We start from the raw sequence: 18,450 nt of genomic DNA on the forward strand, positions 1-18,450 counted from the left end.
CGAAAGAGAGAGGTTGGACTGCAGTGCGGTCACGACAAAGACCTCAGCCAACCTACGCGGATCTCTGGAGCTGAAATGGCCCTACAGAGTTAGGCCAAATAGGGGCAAGGAGGCTAGACCTTTAAATATCCCACATTGACCAGACATTGGATGTGGACTGACCCAGGAAAGGGAGCATGATATTTTTAAAGTTTGTTTATTTATTTTGAGGGAGACAGAGACGGTGCGAGCAGGGGAGGGTCAGAGGGAGAGGGAGAGAGAGAATCCCAAGCAGGCTCCATGCTGCCAGCTGCAGAGCCTGAGGCAGGGCTTGAACCCGCAAATCGTGAGAGCATGACCTAAGCTGAAACCAAGAGTCAGACGCTTAACCGACTGAGCCACCCCAAAGTGGTGCCCCACTTTGGTGCCCCAAAGGGAGCATGATTTTGAGTGAGACATCTCTCTTTAACAGAGAGTAGGAGACATATCTGTGAGCTGTTAGCTATCAACATTTCTAACAGCTGGTAGAGTAAGTCTTTCGATCCTAAAAGTCCTACAGTGTGTGTGTGTGTGTGTGTGTGTGTGTGTGTGTGTGTCTGTAGATACTGTCCAACAATATTCCAAAGTGTTTGTAACCAACCTCCCTCTCAATTTAGATTCTGAACTCCCCAAGTGGGATCTTACCATAAAGATAAAGGAACATTTATAGAAGGGAAACATAAATGAGAATATTCTATACGTTAACTTAATATTTTCTGTGTTATGGGGAAAGCAAAACCGAGAAACATCGGAATAGGCTATTTGTTGTTTTCTACCTTAGGGCTTAACATCCTGAAAAATGTCAACACTGACCAGAATGTTCCAAAGTCTAGTTATGGAGTTAATAAATTCTAAAGACTTCCTTCTGTGCTGAGAAAAGAAAGGAAAAGAGATATGAATTGACTGTTGCCTTGAATTTAATTTTTCAGAGTGGCCAAATCGATGAAGGTTCCTGTGTATGAGACCCCAGCTGGATGGAGATTCTTCTCAAATCTGATGGACTCAGGACGGTGCTCTCTGTGTGGAGAAGAGAGCTTTGGCACTGGTAGGTTTTGCTGACGTAATGTTACTGGAGAGGGTGCCTATACCCTCTGTGACCCCAGTTTGGAGACCTGTGAGCTCACTGTGAATCAAATGCTAGAGGAAGAGATAATTAGAGGGAAAAAAATCAGAGAAACCTGGGGGGGGGGTATGTGCTATGATACCCTCGTCTCTTCTGTCCATTTTTTTTTTTTTTTGGTTTTTATTTGGGTCATATGTAATTCTACTTTGAGTTTTTTGAGGAACCTCCATTTTGTTTCCCATGGTGGCCGTACCAGTTTCTATTCCCGCCAACAACGCATGAGGGTTCCCCTTTTACCGCATCCTCACCAACGCCTGTTGTTTCTTGTGTGGTTGATTTTAGCCATTATGACAAGTATCAGGTGACATCTCATTGCGGTTTTGATTTACATTTCCCTGATGATTAGTGATGTTGAACATCTTTTCATATGTCTGTTGACCATCTGTGTGTCTTCTTTGGAAAAATCTCCCTTCAGGTCCTCTGCCCATATTTTAATCAGATTGTTTGGGTTTTTTGTTTTTTTTTTTTTTTTGGTGTTGAGCTTCATAAGTTCTTTATATATTTTGGATACTTAACCCTTATCAGATATATTATTTGCAAATATCTTCTTCCATTCAGTAGGTTGCCTTTTTGGTTTGTTGATAGTTTCCTTTGGTGTGCAGAAACTTTTATTCTGATGTAGTCTCAATAGTTTATTTTTGCTTTTGTTTCCCTTGCCTTAGGAGACATATCTGGAAAAATGTTGCTATGGCCCATGTCAGAGAAACTGTTTTCTAGGATTTTTTATGGTTTCATGTCTCACACTTAGGTCTTTAATCCATTTGGAGTTTATTTTTGTATATGATGTATATTTACCCCAAGGAAACGAAAACACTAATTTGGAAAGATATATGCACCTCTGTTTTCACTGTGGCAGTATTTACAATAGCCAAGATATGGAAGCAACCCAAGTGTCCATTGACAGATGAATGGATAAGGAAGATGTGGTGTAGTGTGGCGTGTGTGTGTGTGTGTGTGTGTGTACATCCATCCATCCATCCATCCATCCATACAGTGGAATATTACTCAGCCATAAGAAGAATGTGACCTTGCCTTTTGCAACAACATGGATGGACCCAGAGGGCACTGAGTGAAATTGGTCCATCAGAGAAAAGCAAGTACTGTATGATTTCACTCCAATGTCGAATTTGAGAAACAAATGAATAAAGGAACAAAGATACAAGCCAGAAAACCCTCTAGACTCCTTTTTAAAAAAATTTCTTTATTCTTGAGAGAGAGAGAGAGAGAGAGAGAGCGAGCAAGTGGGGGAGGGACAGAGAGAGAGAGGGAGACAGGACTCAGGACCTCTGCTTAGTACTGGTGTAAGATTCTGGGCCCAGAAAGGTTTCCTAGCCTTTCTCCAAAGGGAGAAGGTTTTTGCTTCAAACCCTATTCCCGTAGCAGCGGATTTTTGCATGGGCTTTCAGGATGAGAAAGTTTGCAACTTGTGCCTCCAAAAGTTTAAGCCTGTTGTTTCCTGTGAAGGAAAGGTTTGGGGAACTCAAAGGGCTTCATGCTTATGTCTCAGAAGCTCCTCCTTACCTGCATGCCTGCACCACCATATCTCTCTCTCTCTGTGTTTCCAGTCTTTTCTGTGATCACCCAGTGACTTGGAAGTGTGTCCCTTGTTTCTGGGGATTCCAAGCCATTTTAAACTAACATGACTAACATGACTATACTTGGCCTTTAAGAATTTTTGAGCCTCTTATGTGACTTCTTAGTTTTTACTTATATGGAGGCATCCTCTTTTTCCTATGCTCTCCCAAAGGGGTGACAGTTTTGTGTCTTGTTTCTCCTTGAAGGGAGTTGTCAGTTTTTGGAATTCACTTTACTTTATTTGCCTTGTGACCTCAGGTTTCTGATGGGTTCAAGAAAAGTTATGGTTTGGTAGGTTTCTGGCCTTTTCTTATTACTGGGATAGGAGTAACATTCTCTTGGAGATTTCTACATCCTAAATAGAAATGCAGAAATGGAACTCCAAAAGTAATTTTTAAATCATTTCTCTCCAGTGGGGCACCTGGGTGGCACAGTCGGTTAAGCGTCCGACTTCAGCCAGGTCACGGTCTCGCGGTCTGTGAGTTCGAGCCCCGCGTCAGGCTCTGGGCTGATGGCTCAGAGCCTGGAGCCTGTTTCCGATTCTGTGTCTCCCTCTCTCTCTGCCCCTCCCCTGTTCATGCTCTGTCTCTCTCTGTCCCAAAATAAATAAACGTTGAAAAAAAATTAAAAAATAAATAAATAAAAATAAATCATTTCTCTCCTATTCTCACCCCTTCCTTAATAGTTTTTTCCAGTTGGGATCCAAAGATCTTTAATTTCGATTTTTTTTAACGTTTTATTAATTTTGAGACAGGGAGAGACAGAGCATGAACAGGGGAGGGTCAGAGAGAGGGAGACATAGAATCGGAAACAGGCTCCAGGTCTGAGCTGTCAGCACAGAGCCCGACGCGGGACTCTAACTCACGGACGGTGAGATCATGACCTGAGCCGAAGTCGGCTGCTTAACTGACTGAGCCACCTAGGCGCCCTGGGATCCAAAGATCTTAAGATTATAACTGATTGATATCTCTTAAGTATATTTTATCTTTTATTTTTTTATGCTTATTTATTTATTTTGAGAGATTGAGTGAACAAGGGAGAGGGAGAGGGGGAGAGAATCCCAGGTAGGCTCCACGCTGTCAGTGCAGAGCCTAATGTGGGGCTCGAACCCACACACTGAGATCATGACCTAAGCTAAAACCAAGAGTTGGGTGCTCAATCACTGAGCCACCCAGGTGTCCCCTCTCTTAAGTATCTTGTAATCTGCATATCGTCCTTTCACGTGTTCTCTAATTTATTAATTGAAGAAACTGGGCCATATGTCCTACAGAGCTTTCAACAGCTTTGATTTTAATGTGGATATCCTCGCTTTTCTTTCTAATTTCTTTGGTGCATATTCATATAAGGAGAAGCTATTGATTAATATGCCTTGTCTCTGAGGTGAAACCACCTTAGGACATTCTATTACTAATAGATATTTTCTTTTCTAGCATTTTCTTTTCTAAAAACTACACTCTCTTGTGACTTTTTTTAAGGTAGACAGTCATATAATCTATGACTGAAAGATTTTTTATATTTTGTTTTTTAATATTTATACCTCTTATGTCATATTCTTATTGCATTAGGTATAATCTTCAAAATTGCATTTTAAAATAATGGTGATAACTCATGACTTTAATGGAAACGGATTGACTATTTTACTGTCTGTTGTGGTGATTGCTTTTTGATGGGGGTAAAATCTTTATCAGGTTTATGTAGATAATTTTTCCCATTCTCATTTTAGTTAGAATCTTATTAGAAACAGCTGTTGGATTTATCAGGTGCCCTTTCAGGACCTAGTGATACACTAATACTTTCTTTTTTATTATGAACGTTATGAAATATCATGATCGAGGTGCGGATGTCAAACCATCCTTGAATTCCTGAGACTAAAGTTCTGTTTGGTCATGCTTGAACAGATTGCTGTAAAACCACGTTAACTGGTCATAATGACAGCACTTCAGGCTATGTTGGGGTTCTGAAGAAGTTTCATCCTGGGCAGTTTTCTTCTCTTACCCAAACTGGTTAGACCCTGAACTAGAAGGTATTTAGAATACAAGTGCTTAAGATCACACCTTAAGAAACTCAGGTCTTTGGTTACATAATTAGAAAGATGCACAGATGATATTCTACAATGCACAAACTTTAAGTGTCCATGATGGAGGAATAGCAAAAATGCTGTGGGAGATGCGAAAATGCTTTGGGACTGGAGGTTCAAAGGAGACTCCAGGAAAGATCTGGAAGCTGGGCTAGTTCTTAAAGAATGGGAAGGATTTGTACACACAGAGATGAAAGGACCGGGCCTTGCCAGATGGAGGGATCGGTGCCAAGAAAGAAAAAAGAGGTTGGAGAGCAGGGGATATGTGTTACCAGTAGCCAGTTGTTTGGTTTTTCTGAAGACATGTTTTCCAAATACGAATCAAGACTCATTTGGGGTCACGAGATTAGTGAAATGTCATGAGCAGCTTGTGAAAAGCAACTGCGTAGGCTAGAAACCTGTTGGAATGCATCGTGTTTAGTAAAGGTAAACGTTTATTCTGAGAAGCGTGTATATATAAACGTGCCCACAAGTATCTATGTGTATGCTTGGTCTCCTTGGAACGTGTGCTTATTGTGGGTCGTGGCCAAAAATTTCTGGAAAAGACGGGCCTGTAGCGGAGGTCAGCAAACGTTTCTAGAAAGGGGTTGGAGAGTAAACACTGAGGATTTTGCAGACTACTGCCTCTTTCACGGTTCCTCAGCACTGCCTCTGTAGCACAGACGTGGCCATAGACAATACATAAGTGGACAAGGAGGGCTGTGCTTCGGTAAAAACTTACGTAGAAAAATAGGCAAATCTCTGATGTGTAGGATGGGTTAGAGGAGGGATTATCAAGAAGCAGTACCAGGAGGAGAGGTGAGGAGGGGTCAGTTTGTGAAGCCTTTCACCTGCCTAGCTTAGATGATGGGGCATGATTCGGCCGGAACTGGGGAACCGTGTTCTGCACTGAAGGGACTTCTGCTCGCAGACACCTTTCAGAGCCCGATGCGGGGCTCGAACCCACGAACCGGGAGATCATGACTTGAGCCAAAACCAAGAGTCAGATACCTACTTGCCACCCACGTGCCCCTACTTGCAGGCACCTCTCGGCAAACTTTGCTCTCGGACAGTTACGCAGATTGCAACTCGTAGGCTGGCCTAGAAGGGGATTTTAAAAGTCTCTCGCAGTCGGGCTTAGTTACCAGTTTTTCCTTTTAAGGAGCATGAGGCATTGCCGCCTCCGTCATTCTTCAGGTTCAGGTGACTTTAGCCTCATTAGCCTGATTTGACAGATAAAGCTCCTGAGCCCCAGAAGTAGTGAAGTGACTCACGTGGGGCCCCCTGGCTTGGAAAATGTCCCCGCTTGAATTACATGACCATTGACCCGAAAGACTGGTTTCCTGCCCTACACTGTGCCATTTTCCACCATGTCGATCAGTCTTTCTGATGAAAGCATTGACGAATTTTATTTTTCAAGCACTCAGCAGTAAAGAACTATTAGGTGGCCTCAGTAGCTGGACCACTCAGTCTTGCAAGGAGAAAATAGCTTCATTCTGCTCTTATTCTAGGCTTTATTAATGCCAGTTTTTGAGAAGCACTGAGCTGGTGTGTCAGAATCACCTGGGAAACTTGCTAAAAATATGTATTTTCTATCTTACCCTTACTTGGAATATCAGGAAGGGTGGGGCCTGAGAATCTGCATTTTAAATGAGTATAGTTGTGTGGGTTTTTTTTACAGTTTGTTTATTTTTGACAGAGAGAGTATGTGTGTGTCTGCATGAGCACGTGTGTGTGCGCACAGGTGTGGGGGAGGGGCAGAGAGAGAGAGAGAGAGAGAGAGAAAGAGAATCCTAAGCAGGCTCTGCACTGTCGCTGCAGAGCCCTATACGGGGCTTAAACTCATGAACCATGAGATCGTGACCTGAGCCGAAATCAGGAGTCAAACACTCAACTGACTTAGCCACCCAGGCGCCCCTGTGATTTTGATGTGCAGTCAAGAGTAGAAACCATGGCTCTCATGAAAACCAGTATTTTTGTTTTCTTCAGGAATGGTAGAAAGAGTATCCTTGATGTGCCACGGGGTGTGGTCCAGGAAGTCTAGAGGCCCCAAAATGTGAGGCTGATGAGTATATTCAAGACCCTTACCTGTCAGTCACAAACAAGCCGCATGGCCTCTCTGACCCTCAGGTCCAGTCTGTAAAAGTCAGCTGATCATGGGAATTCCCTACCTTCCTTGAGACGTGATTTTCAGAAACAAGTGAGCTAACTAAGGGAGGAGAGAGTGACAGATGGAAAGTTTTAGACCTGAGACTGCAGAGGTGCTTCTAAAAGTATCCAAGCTTTCTGGAGTGGAGGCCTTTTTCTGTGTCCCCGGGGCATGGATCTGTGTACCAACTAGGAATGCATATTTCAGTGCCAAGAGAACTTGAAAATATGGATCTGACTCAGGCGCAAGAATGTGAAGCTTTTTTTCCCAAGATGAGCAAGATGTATTCTGAGTGGAAGTTTCCCTTGCCAGCTTCTTGAGCTCCTAGAACTTTCCAAAGTGACAAGCTGGTCATAGGATCGGAGTTCAAGCTTCTCTCCTATGGAAAGGTCCAGATCCTGGACAATAAGAAACCTGTATTTATGACTCTGTCAGAGAACCAAAGTCACTTAAGAAGCCAGACCATCTTTTGTGCTAGGACTGGTACTCGCCTACTTCCTGGGGAGAGCCTTGGAAAACTACTTTATAGAGAGAAGGGGTGCTTTATAAATTCTCAGATCTAAAGAGAAGAAAACTATTAATCTAAATGGCATTCTGGCTACTTTTTTAAAGTTCTGAATTTGAAGGAATCTGGACTTGTTCTCATACACAAAAGGGGACAAATGAAACAAAACTAAGGTCAATAAAACCAAAATTTTGGAAGATTTTTTTTTTTTTGGCATTTGTTGATGAGGTTCTACTGGTTTCCATCATTGACATCAACTTTCTAAAAAGTGATACCATTTTGAGAATGTATGAATTGTTACAGCCCGAAGCATTTTCCCTTACGGGCAACACAGAAGAATCACTATGTTCACGAAAGCCTGGGTGAGCTCCAAACTTGAATACCATCTTGAAAATTACTATTACTTTTATTATATATTTTTAAAAAGCTAATGTCAGCAGTCATACAAATTTGTCAAATCAAGCAATACAACAATGTTTATTATTGCCAAGGAAGCACTCTCTGTGGAGTTTCTCACAATAATAATAATCTCTTTGAATGTGCATTGAGTATGTACTAGGGCATTGCTATGCCTTTTGTGTGCATCCATTCTTGAAGATTTGGAATTGAATCCAGGTCTCCTGTCACCAATATGACTTGTCCATCATTGTCACACCAGCTTTTTCCACTTGAACTTTGGAGTACAGCCTGGTACTCTTGAAGTTGGCTATTTTTACATCTGCTCAGCCTCTTGCAAAAAAAAGGGAGAGACCCAGAGTATGTGTGTATTCCACATCACAAGAAATTTAGAATTTTTGAGATGGGTTCAATCCCTCTGCATGCCATGCAGAAATTCTAAATGCCCCGAGGACAGGGGCCATGACTATTTTGTTCAACTCTATTTCTTTGATAACTGGCAGGCCTTGAGTGTTTGCAGGTTAGATGGAAGGATAGAAAGAGGGATGGAATAATGGAAGGAAGTTAAGGTAGGAAGAAGAAATAAAGGATAGAAGGAAGCCTGGAAAAATGGATGGAAAGTGGATGAATTGAAAGAAAGAAAGAAATAAGGAGGAAACAAAGAATTTCCATTTTGATATTTCTTCTTTGCATTGTTAGTACTTAACATTTTTGGCCTTTTTGAGTGGATATACTTCTGGAGATCTGGGCATTTCTACCCCAAGATTTGGGAGGGTTCATAAAAACAAATGTAGACCACTTGAAAGGGATTGGGGGAGGGGTTTTATGAAGTACAGTAAAATCAGAGTTACGTAACATTTAAAAATAAAGTTTTGGTAATTTCAGTCATCGTGTAATGATTAGCGCAAATTATTAGCTAACAAAGGGCAGAATTCTAGGAAGACTCCTTCCCCAAACCTGTGTTAATGAATGGATTTAAAATTTTAAATAGTATTAAGTATTTGTAATTTGCTTGCTTTACTTACTTATTTCCTGTGTGTGTGTGTGTGTGTGTGTGTGTGTGTGTGGTTGTTGACAGTAAATAGCTGCAAATAGCCACATGTTCAACAGTAGGCTATGTTCTAGCTTTAGTGAGCTTTTGTAAGTGTTAAATTCTTAAATTTTTTTTTTTTTAACGTTTAGTTATTTTTGAGACAGAGAGAGACAGAGCATGAATGCGGGAGGGTCAGAGAGAGAGGGAGACACAGAATCTGAAACAGGCTCCAGGCTCCGAGCTGTCAGCACAGAGCCCGACGCGGGGCTTGAACTCACAGACGTGAGATCATGACCTGGGCCGAAGTCAGACGCCCAACTGACTGAGCCACCCAGGCGCCCCTGTAAGTGTTAAATTCTTACAGCCTTCAACCTAGACATTCTCTGCTCTATTGTCTTACGGTTTATAGTATTGACTTCTTTTCCAGTTGCTTTATGAAAGGAAATGTTCTTTCCCCTAATAGTGGTATAGTTTATAACACCTCCTGGGCCATGCCTTTCCTTTTGTTTATATTTCACACAAGACCTATGTACATCCCAACTCGAGACTGGGTTCACAGTATTGCTGTTGAGCAAATATTGAATAGGTTCAACCGTCTCTTATTAGACAACGATGTTACTTAACATTGTACACTTTCCAAAAGGTAAAATAAGGGCAAATTTTAGTCCATTCCCCATCTAGATGATCACAAACTCTACAATGGGCTGTTTCACTTCGGTAATTGGGACAGGCTGTGTGCACATGCGCAACTCAATCTAGGCCAGACCACAGTGCAGAGGGGCTCTGATTGACATCCCCGAGGGCCTCCTCATAAAGTCTGAAAACTGAAACTCCCTTCTTGCCCATCCACAAACTATCTACCCCTGTGCTGGGAAACAGATCTCCACCTGGAAGGGGAAGAATGTCTCTATCACATAAAATCCTTTTCTTGGGATCTCCCCAGTTCCAGTTGCATTGACCTTTCAATTCATCTTCTAAGCTGATGAAAAGTAGCAAGAGAGGGTGTGGGATGCCTACGTGTGAAGCAGAAGCAAAGGGGTGGACCTCGGAGGCTGTGTCCACACTTCCCGGTGCATTCTGGGACTGAGAAATCACTGTCCCCAGCCACAGATCGAAGGAGTCTAGATAGACCATGGGTTTCTTTTCATAGTGACTACTAAGAGACTTCTAATGAGGGGGCCCATCCCTTGGTATTTAAGATACTGTTCCTAAAATTGTTCTTGGAGGCTTCCCCATCTGCTCTCTAGTAGTTGCTAGGTGGCTCCACTGAGAACAAAGTATAGTGACTATGGTGGTTATGCCCTGTGGTTGCAGACTTTAAACCCTCTGGAGAAATTTCTGGTTCAGCTTGTGACCTGTCAAAGAGTAGTTCCTGGGGAGTTGTGTTGTTTTCATGAGCACTGGTGACAAAGAAAGAGGGTGGGATGTATGAGTTAGCAGATCCCACTGTGCCTTACCTTCCTGTGCTTCTGTGCTCACGTGAGGGAATTGTGTCAGCTGACCAGCCACCATATTGTTAATGCTTTCGCCTCCTCTGGGATGGATGGCTTGACTGCCTCGGGGCACATGTTAATGAACTAGTGCTTGCTAATACCTATTATTTCTTCAGCACCTCCTAAGTGACAGATGCCATGCTTAGGACCTCCTATACATTATTTCACTGAGATTTCTCAACGATGAAGTGGAGACCATACAGTAATTGAGGTTTAGGGAAGAAGATCAAGCCAAAAGCCAATGGCCAAGATAACCCTGACAGAGTCAGCATTCAAACCCAAACTCACTGGCTCCATAGTACCCCGCTGTCCCTGTTTAAGGAAATGCAGAGGCGTCATTTACTCCCATGTGGTTATTCTTTTAGATGGGGATGGCATGAATGTCAGGGGACTTGGGAGAGCGGTGTCATGGGAACAGCACCGCACCAGGAATTAAGACCTGGCTTCAGTCTTGACTCCCCCTCTGTGGGGTGGAACTGCCTTACACAGATGGCTTAGCTTCTCTGGGCCTCAGTTTTTCAATAGGATGATCTGTGACATTTTTTTCCAATGTAGCACTCCGGTTTCTGCTAGCTCGCTAGCTACTTTTAGTGAGGAGTGAATCCGATGAATTAGATCAAGCTACATACTAGGGTCTCACTCGGTCATTCATTTATTCATTCAACGAATATTTACTTCATACCTTCTATGAGCCAGGGCTCAGAGAGTGATGCGTAATTTCAGACACAGTCCCTTCCCTCAAGGGGCCTACTGGGTATTGCCATGATCAGGATATTAGTCAAATGCCCTGCAGTATATTTGTATCAAACACTGTCATTGTCGTCTCGTCGTCATCATCATCATTGTCATCATCAAATATATTGCTAGATAACATTATTGGTGGGGATCTGGGTTGGCCACAGCTCTTTCTGCACCTGCCGGTTACTGCCATCCCACCTTTCTGAGCTGACAGCTGGCTCTTGTATACTGCAGATATATATCCCGACCGGCTTATACACGGAAGAGTTGTGCTGTTCTCCAATTGGTGGAAATTTTAGAGCATTTGCTTTTAAAAAGCATCCATTTTTAATCATGGAAAAGTGATGATTTTTCCATGAGCCTCGCTTTTTGGCAAGATGTGAAAAGCTGAATGTAAGTGGTTTGAAACATGGCGGGGGGGGGGGGGACAAACAACACCGGCCCCCCAAAACCAACCTGTCCCAGTTCTATGGCATGTTTTCAAATCTCCCATTCACCTGCAAAGGGTGTCTCCCCGTTTTGCCTCATAACACCCTCTTTAGAAAAGACAAACCCTTGTCTTTGGTGGATAAAAAGAGAGGATGGGAAGAATTTCACTGCAAATGAGTGAAAACTGCATCCATAAATGGAAAGGCTGAATTGATAAGAGGAGAAAAGCAAAGGGAAATTGGCAACTTTCCCTGACTCTCTAGTGTGAGAAGGAAGAGGTGCGTGTTTGTGTCCCGTATCTTCAGAGGGTCTGCCTCTGCCTCAGCCGTGTGGGGCATTTCCCCTGCTGTGTTGCAGCCCCCAAGGACCACCGTCGTTCCTGGACTTTCTGGTGGCAGTGAAACCCATCAGCGGGAGAGCCAAACTGCCCAGGTCTGAGTCTTGTTTTCACCCCTTAGTTACCGTGTGACCTCGTACAAATGGCCTACCCGTCATCTCTTATTTGTAAAAAGAGCAACTCAGTCGTGGAAATCAGCTCATCGATGTGTGAAGGAAGGTACTGAGTATAGATGGTGCTTGGTGCTCTGCTGTTCTCTTCTAAGAATGGAATGGAATCCGCTTTGTAATCCTCCTTCAAAAGCCAGTGCACATACCTCCCGTCGTCGTTTCTGGTTCCACGAACTGCGTGTGCTTTGGCAGGTGCTGAACCTGCACCAATCCCCAAAACCACCAGGGACCCCTTTGAGCAAGTGGCCTTTCTTATTAGGTGACCAACCATCCCGGTGCACCTAGGACTCAGAGGTTTTTTGGGATGTGGGACATTTACTCTTGTAATCGGTAGAGTCCCAGGCAAACGGGGATGCGTTGGTGACCCCGAAGTTGGCAAAACCCTCATAAGTTTTTCAGACAAAAAGGGCAGAGAGGAGGCATAATACTGAAGCCGAGTCCAGCAAAAGCTACCCGCTTGAGCAAGGCCAGTGGCATCCCCTGAACTATAGACCGGTGGCCTCTTTCTTCGTCACCATAGTTGAACAAAAAGAGGGAGAGGCTTAATTCACTACCCCTAAGCAATGTGTCCCTCATATAGAACTATTCTGACCACTCTTCTTCTAGAGCAGAGGCTCTCAACCCTGGCTGCCCGTGAGAATCACCCGAGGAACTTGAAAAAAAAAATCCTGATGCCTGGATCCCATTGCTAGAAATGCTAATTTTAATGGCCCGGAATGAGGCCCGAGCACTGCTATTTTCCAGAAGTTCTTTAGGTGATTCTGATGTGCAGCCGGGATACAGAATCACTAACCCCTGTTCCAGCTTGGGGCCTGCAACAGGTGCAAAATGATTTATATTTTCCTAATTGACAAATTCAGACTTTCCTGATCTGAGTCTCAGCTGAAATGACTTGATCTGTTGGCAACACGTGTGATGTTTTATTGAGTTGATTTGCCCGGGCTGGGATTTCCGTTTGAAAAAAATTCCTTTGAGATGATTGAGTTCTCTCTTTGTTTTCCCCTTTCCTCTTGTGAGGCCTCTATACTTACCCGTGTACTGCCTGGCTCAAAGTAATTACAGTTTTAAAGCTGAGAAAATGCAAAGTTGAATTTGGGTGGCGGGGGGATAGGGAGATTTCTGATGAGAAAAAAACAAACAAACATCTTTTTTTGTACCAACTTTTGCTGGAGGCCTGGTGGGAAAGAGCTGAGCGCCCTCCTTCTGGTATCCAGGTGGGGATGGCTGCTTCTCTGGGCTTTGGGCTGGGCTGGCCCGGATGGATGAAGGCTAGGCGAGCGATACCTAGGGCTTTGGGAATATGGCTCAAAGCTCCTGGTAAGGTCCTCAACCAGGAGGCCAGGATTCTAGAGGAAGCAGGTTTCAAAAATTGTACTGTTATTATTCAGTGCTAAAAAGAAATGAGCTGTCAAGCTATGAACATTCTTGGAGGAACCTTAAATGCATATTTTTAAAATGTTTATTTATTTTTGAGAGAGAGAAAGAGAGAAAGCAAGTGGTGGGTGGTGGGGGGAGGGCAGAGAGAGAGAGGGAGACGCAGAATCCGAAGCAGGCTCCAGGCTCTGAGCTGTCAGCACAGAGCCCGATGTGGGGCTTGAACTTACTAACCGTGAGATGATGACCTGAGCCAAAGTCAGACACTTAACTGACTGAGCCACGTGGGCACCCCCATTAAATGCATATTATTTAGTGCAAGAAGCCAGACTCCAGAGGCTCCATTCTGTGTGAGCCCAACTGTGTGATAATCTGGAAAATGCAAAACTATGAAGACGGCAGAAAGATTAGTAGTTTGCCATGTTTTTCAGAATCATTGAATGTTCGCCAAGAGCGAACCGTAGCATTAACTATGGACTTCAGGTGATAGTAACGCATGAGTGTATGTTCAACAGTTATAACAAATGTCCCACCGGAATGGGATTGGTGATAGTGGGGAATGTTGTGTTTGTGTGGCAACTCCCTGTACTTTTCATTCCCTTTTGCTGTGAGGTTGAAGGTAGGCTCAAAACTAAGCTTCTGCAGCTTTCCCCAAGGCCAAGGTGGACAGTTCAGCTTCACACCCCCTTGCCCGTCCCTACTTTCTGGTAGTTACTAAAACCTTACAGGACACTCCTGATTCGAGTCCTGTGAGACCCCCATGGAAGATGGTCGTAGTCAGTCTCTGTGTTCTAAAAAGCTATTACTTGGGGTGCGTGGGTGGCTCAGTCGGTTAAGCGTCCGACTTTGGCTTGGGTCGTGATCTCACAGTCTGTGAGTTTGAGCCCCACGTTGGGCTCTGTGCTGAGCGCTCAGAGCCTGGAGCCTGCTTCAGAGTCTCTGCCTCCTCTCTCTCTCTGCGCCCCCCCCCCCCCACGCTTTGTCTCTCAAAAATAAATAAGCATTAAAAAATTAAAAAAGTAAATAAAACACTAGTACTCACCGGAAGAAATGGGATGATTGATAGGTTCAAAGCTCATCACCTCTTCATAAGGGGTAGCGATCCCTTTAATATCCCAAGTAGCTCTTTCATAAATGGAAGTGAACGGCTTCAAATGTGCATTTCTACATACCACCAAAAACTGAAAAAGTTTATTTTTTTCTTATAATGAAAAAATACATGTTTATTGTGGAAATAGGACAGAAGAAGAAAACACCTGCGATTCTACCACTTGGAAGATAACCACTGTCAGTGGTTTGGTGGTCATACTCTCCTTTACCTGCACACATACCCATAGACATATCTACAAACATTTTTCTACAAAAATATACCGAATATTCCTTCTTGGTAAACCGATTTTTTCCATTTGTGAGAATTGGATGAGCATCCTTCTTTCTTCTTCACTTCTTTGCACAATAAATTTTTGGATGGATTCTCCACAATTACCCTGGTGTTTAACAATTAGCATTTATTTTTTTCCAATTTTCCTCTCTTAGCTGCTTTAGCAAATGTCCTTGTGACTGAAGGGTAGAAAAAAAAAAAAGAATAGCTGGGTCCAAAGTTGGGTGATACTTTAAGACTCTTGATTATTATTGCCAAACTATTCTTAATCTTTATTTATTTTTGAGAGAGTGAGAGAGACAGAGTGAGAGCAGGGGAGGAGCAGAGAGAGAGGGAGACACAGAATCCGAAGCAGGCTCCAGGCTCCGAGCTGTCAGCGCAGAGCCCGACACGGGGCTCGAACCCACGGACCGTGAGATCATGACCTGAGCCGAAGTCGGACGCTTAACCGACTGGGCCCCCCAGGCGCCCCTATTGCCAAATTATTCTTTCCAACTGTACACATTTACACGGTTTCTTTGCTGTTATTCCCCCTCCCCTGGTCTTTGCTCATTTGACAGTCCCCGAACATTACCCCATTTTGTGGATTTTGACTCCAGCGAGACTGACCATTTGTTCAGATGTTAACTGTCAGTATTTTTCTCTTAAAAATTGCTCATTTCTGCCCTTCCACACGGTTACCTGTTGGGATTTCTCTTTTTCTCATTGACTCATAAAATATTTTCAAATATGAAGTACACTAGTGTACTTATAAGTAAGCAGTGGGAACATTTCTCCCCTCTGTTTTTACCCTGTTTATGGTGGGGTTTCAGAAAACCGTTTGATACCTGTGTGTTATCTGTATTTCTTGTTTAATTTACCTGTCACTGATATGGCATTATAGTTCATTTGCTTTAAGGAATTATCAAAAGGAGGGTTGTATCCCCCAAACCCTCTCCAAAGCATCCCATGAGCATCCAGAGGAAACACGTATAATTGCAACATCATCAGTGTCTCTCTCCCCACCTCAAAGAGCTACAAAGAGCACAGTTCGTTTTACTAGATTGTTGGCCCTGATGAATTTTGGCGAATGTTTAACTTGCAGGCAAGGCTATCCAAGCCAACTCACCATCTAGTATGAAGTTGGCTACAAATGGTTGAGGTAGGTTTTTTGTTTTTTTTTTTTTTCTTTTCCAATCCTGCTAGAAGAACTTTATGTCTCTTCTCATAAATTATGACATCTTATCTTACTGAGTTAATAGTATCTAATGGTTCCATCTCCAGGTACCGTAATCCAGCTGGAAATGCAAGGTATGCGGAGCCCATGTTTGAAAACAAAAGAGTATTTTTCTCCAGCCAGTAAATAAAAGCGATTTTTCAGCTATAAAAGGACAAAAGGTTTTGAAATGATCCCACTGGGCAGGGTTTCCTCAACTTGTTTTTTTTGGCACTGAGCCATGGAGCTAACCCAGCATCTTCCAGACTTCTTCCATTTTTGTAGCAGCGTGAAGAGTTTGCTAGATAAGACCAGAGTACCCCCCTCCGCCCCCCGCTCGCCGCGGCGTGATGATTCACGCCTCGGCTCCTCTCACCCTAGAAGCAGCTGCAACCTAAAAGTGTCATCAGCAGATTATTGATCAGCATGTAGGAAGAACCGAACACTGATCGTTTTTCCCTTTAAATATCTTCACTGCCCTCTCAAGGTTGTATGTTTTTCTTCTCAAGGAAACGCATTTAACATTTACCACTGCAAACGTAACGAGACGAGTAAACGGCTCATAGCTCCATTGAGAAGTTGTCACGAGTGTCCAACTCAACGGACATATTATCTCATTCTCTTTCCAAGGTTTAAATAGCTCTGGCACATCGGGTCTTCCTTTTTGATTTTCTGTACGTGTTTTCATGGCCCTGAAACCTGAGAGTGCTGTTGTCCATTCTCATCGCTCTACTGTAAGAAGAGATGGTCCTCCCCCTGGTCCCGGTCCCCTTTCTTACGATATTGCTGTTGATAGTGTCAGAGGATGAAATTATATGAATAGTTGAGAGCAATCTGCCTCCAGGTACGTATTAAGGAATCAGAGCTTCGAGCTGGCCAATAGACAAGTGCTTCCGTGGGCCTCTCGCACATTCACCTGGTTCTTTTTGCGTAGAAAGTTACCTGTTTAGCTGGCGCTTCTCTTTCTTGTGAATGCCGCAGTACAGACTGCCTCTCTTTCTATAGCGTAGCCGGTAGGATCAAGCCTCCCAGTTTATTCCTGCATCAGGGACTTTGCGGTTGCTGTCCCTTGGCTTGAAACGCTTTGTCCCCACCTCTCAGCATGGCTGACTCCTTCTCAAGTGTCCGCCCAGATGTCATCACCTCCGCGGAGCTGACCAAGACCTTCTGTGTTCATTTCCTAAGGCTGCCGTCGTGAAGTCTCACAGACGGGGTGGCTTAGCACAACAGAAATTTACTGTCTCACTGGGGGCTAGAAGTCCAAAATCAAGATGTTGGCAGGGTCATCCTTCCTTTGAAGGCCCTAGGGGAGAATCCTTCCTTGCTTCTTTCTGATGGCTGCGTATGTTCCCTGGCTTAGGGTAGCGTAATTCCGATCTCTGCCTCTGTCTTTATGTGACCCGCTCCTTTGAATTTCTCCTGTCTGTGTCTTCTCTTCTTCTAGGAACACTTTTCATTGGATTTAAGTTCCACCTGGATAATCCAGGATCATCTCATCTCAAGATCCTTAATTATATCTGCAAGACCGTTTCCCCAGATAAGGTCACATTCACAGGTTCTGGGTGAACACATCTTTTGGGGACGCCACTGTTAGCCCTACTATAGATAAACTACTACTCTAGATCAAGCAATTCTTGCTGCTGTCGTAGACGTGACGCCATCACTCAGTTTATTTTTCTCATCGCCCTTGTCCTTATTTAATGCATCTGTTCTCTTGTCTGTGTCTCTGTTGCCTGTCTCTACCCACATGAATTCAAGCTTTGCGAGTAACGAGCTATCTTACTCACTGCTCTGTCCCTAACACCTAGACCAATGGTTGGTGTGTTGTAAGGGCCACCAAATATCTACCGAGTGAGCGATCCCATTGGGCAAACGTAATCTCAGCTTGGCTCTTTGGTACTTTTAACAATGTCCAGGAATTTAGTTTATTTTCTGATGTTATTTTATGTTATTTGAATTTCTGTTGGCTGTTTTTGGAAATGCAAGAGTATTGTGGGACGTATATTTATCACGATGGATAAATATGCCCAACCATTTCAACATCCCATTGCTAACTGGTCTTGATAGTTCATTGAGATTTTACTTTTTCCCCAGGAACAAATCCTCAGCAACATATTTCTTTCTCCCTTAGGCTCTGATCACCTCCGGGAAAAAGATGGCCTCTGGGCGGTCTTGGTCTGGCTTTCCATTCTGGCTGCCCGGAAGCAGAGTGTGGAGGAAATTGTCCGAGATCACTGGGCCAAATTCGGCCGCCACTATTATTGCAGGTGAGAAGGGTAAGGACGCTCGGGGGACTATTGTTAAGGAAAACTGGTGGGCTAGAACCATAAGAAGGAGGCATCTTTCAGGACAATCTGAGGAACGTGGGGGCTGGAGCCCCTGATAGGTGCTTGGGGGTCATGTCAAGGACACCCAAACTGGAAGGCACAAGTGTCCCCTCCCTTAGTGACCTTCCTCTGTAATCTTTTCATCAGTGTC

At 43.7% G+C, this 18,450-nt stretch overlaps 1 protein-coding gene across 2 annotated transcripts in view; it reads left to right on the top strand.

The window, feature by feature from the left end:
• Positions 1–18,450, top strand: part of PGM5 (phosphoglucomutase 5) — a 181,764-nt gene that overhangs the window by 108,750 nt on the left and 54,564 nt on the right. For both annotated transcript variants that reach the window (XM_043566588.1, XM_043566589.1), the window contains exons 7-8: positions 948–1,063; positions 18,104–18,239. In XM_043566588.1, the coding sequence (XP_043422523.1) occupies positions 948–1,063; positions 18,104–18,239 (252 nt within the window). The remainder of the gene's footprint in view (positions 1–947; positions 1,064–18,103; positions 18,240–18,450) is intronic.

Source organism: Prionailurus bengalensis, chromosome D4 (assembly GCF_016509475.1).
Source record: "Prionailurus bengalensis isolate Pbe53 chromosome D4, Fcat_Pben_1.1_paternal_pri, whole genome shotgun sequence".
NCBI lineage: Eukaryota > Metazoa > Chordata > Mammalia > Carnivora > Felidae > Prionailurus > Prionailurus bengalensis.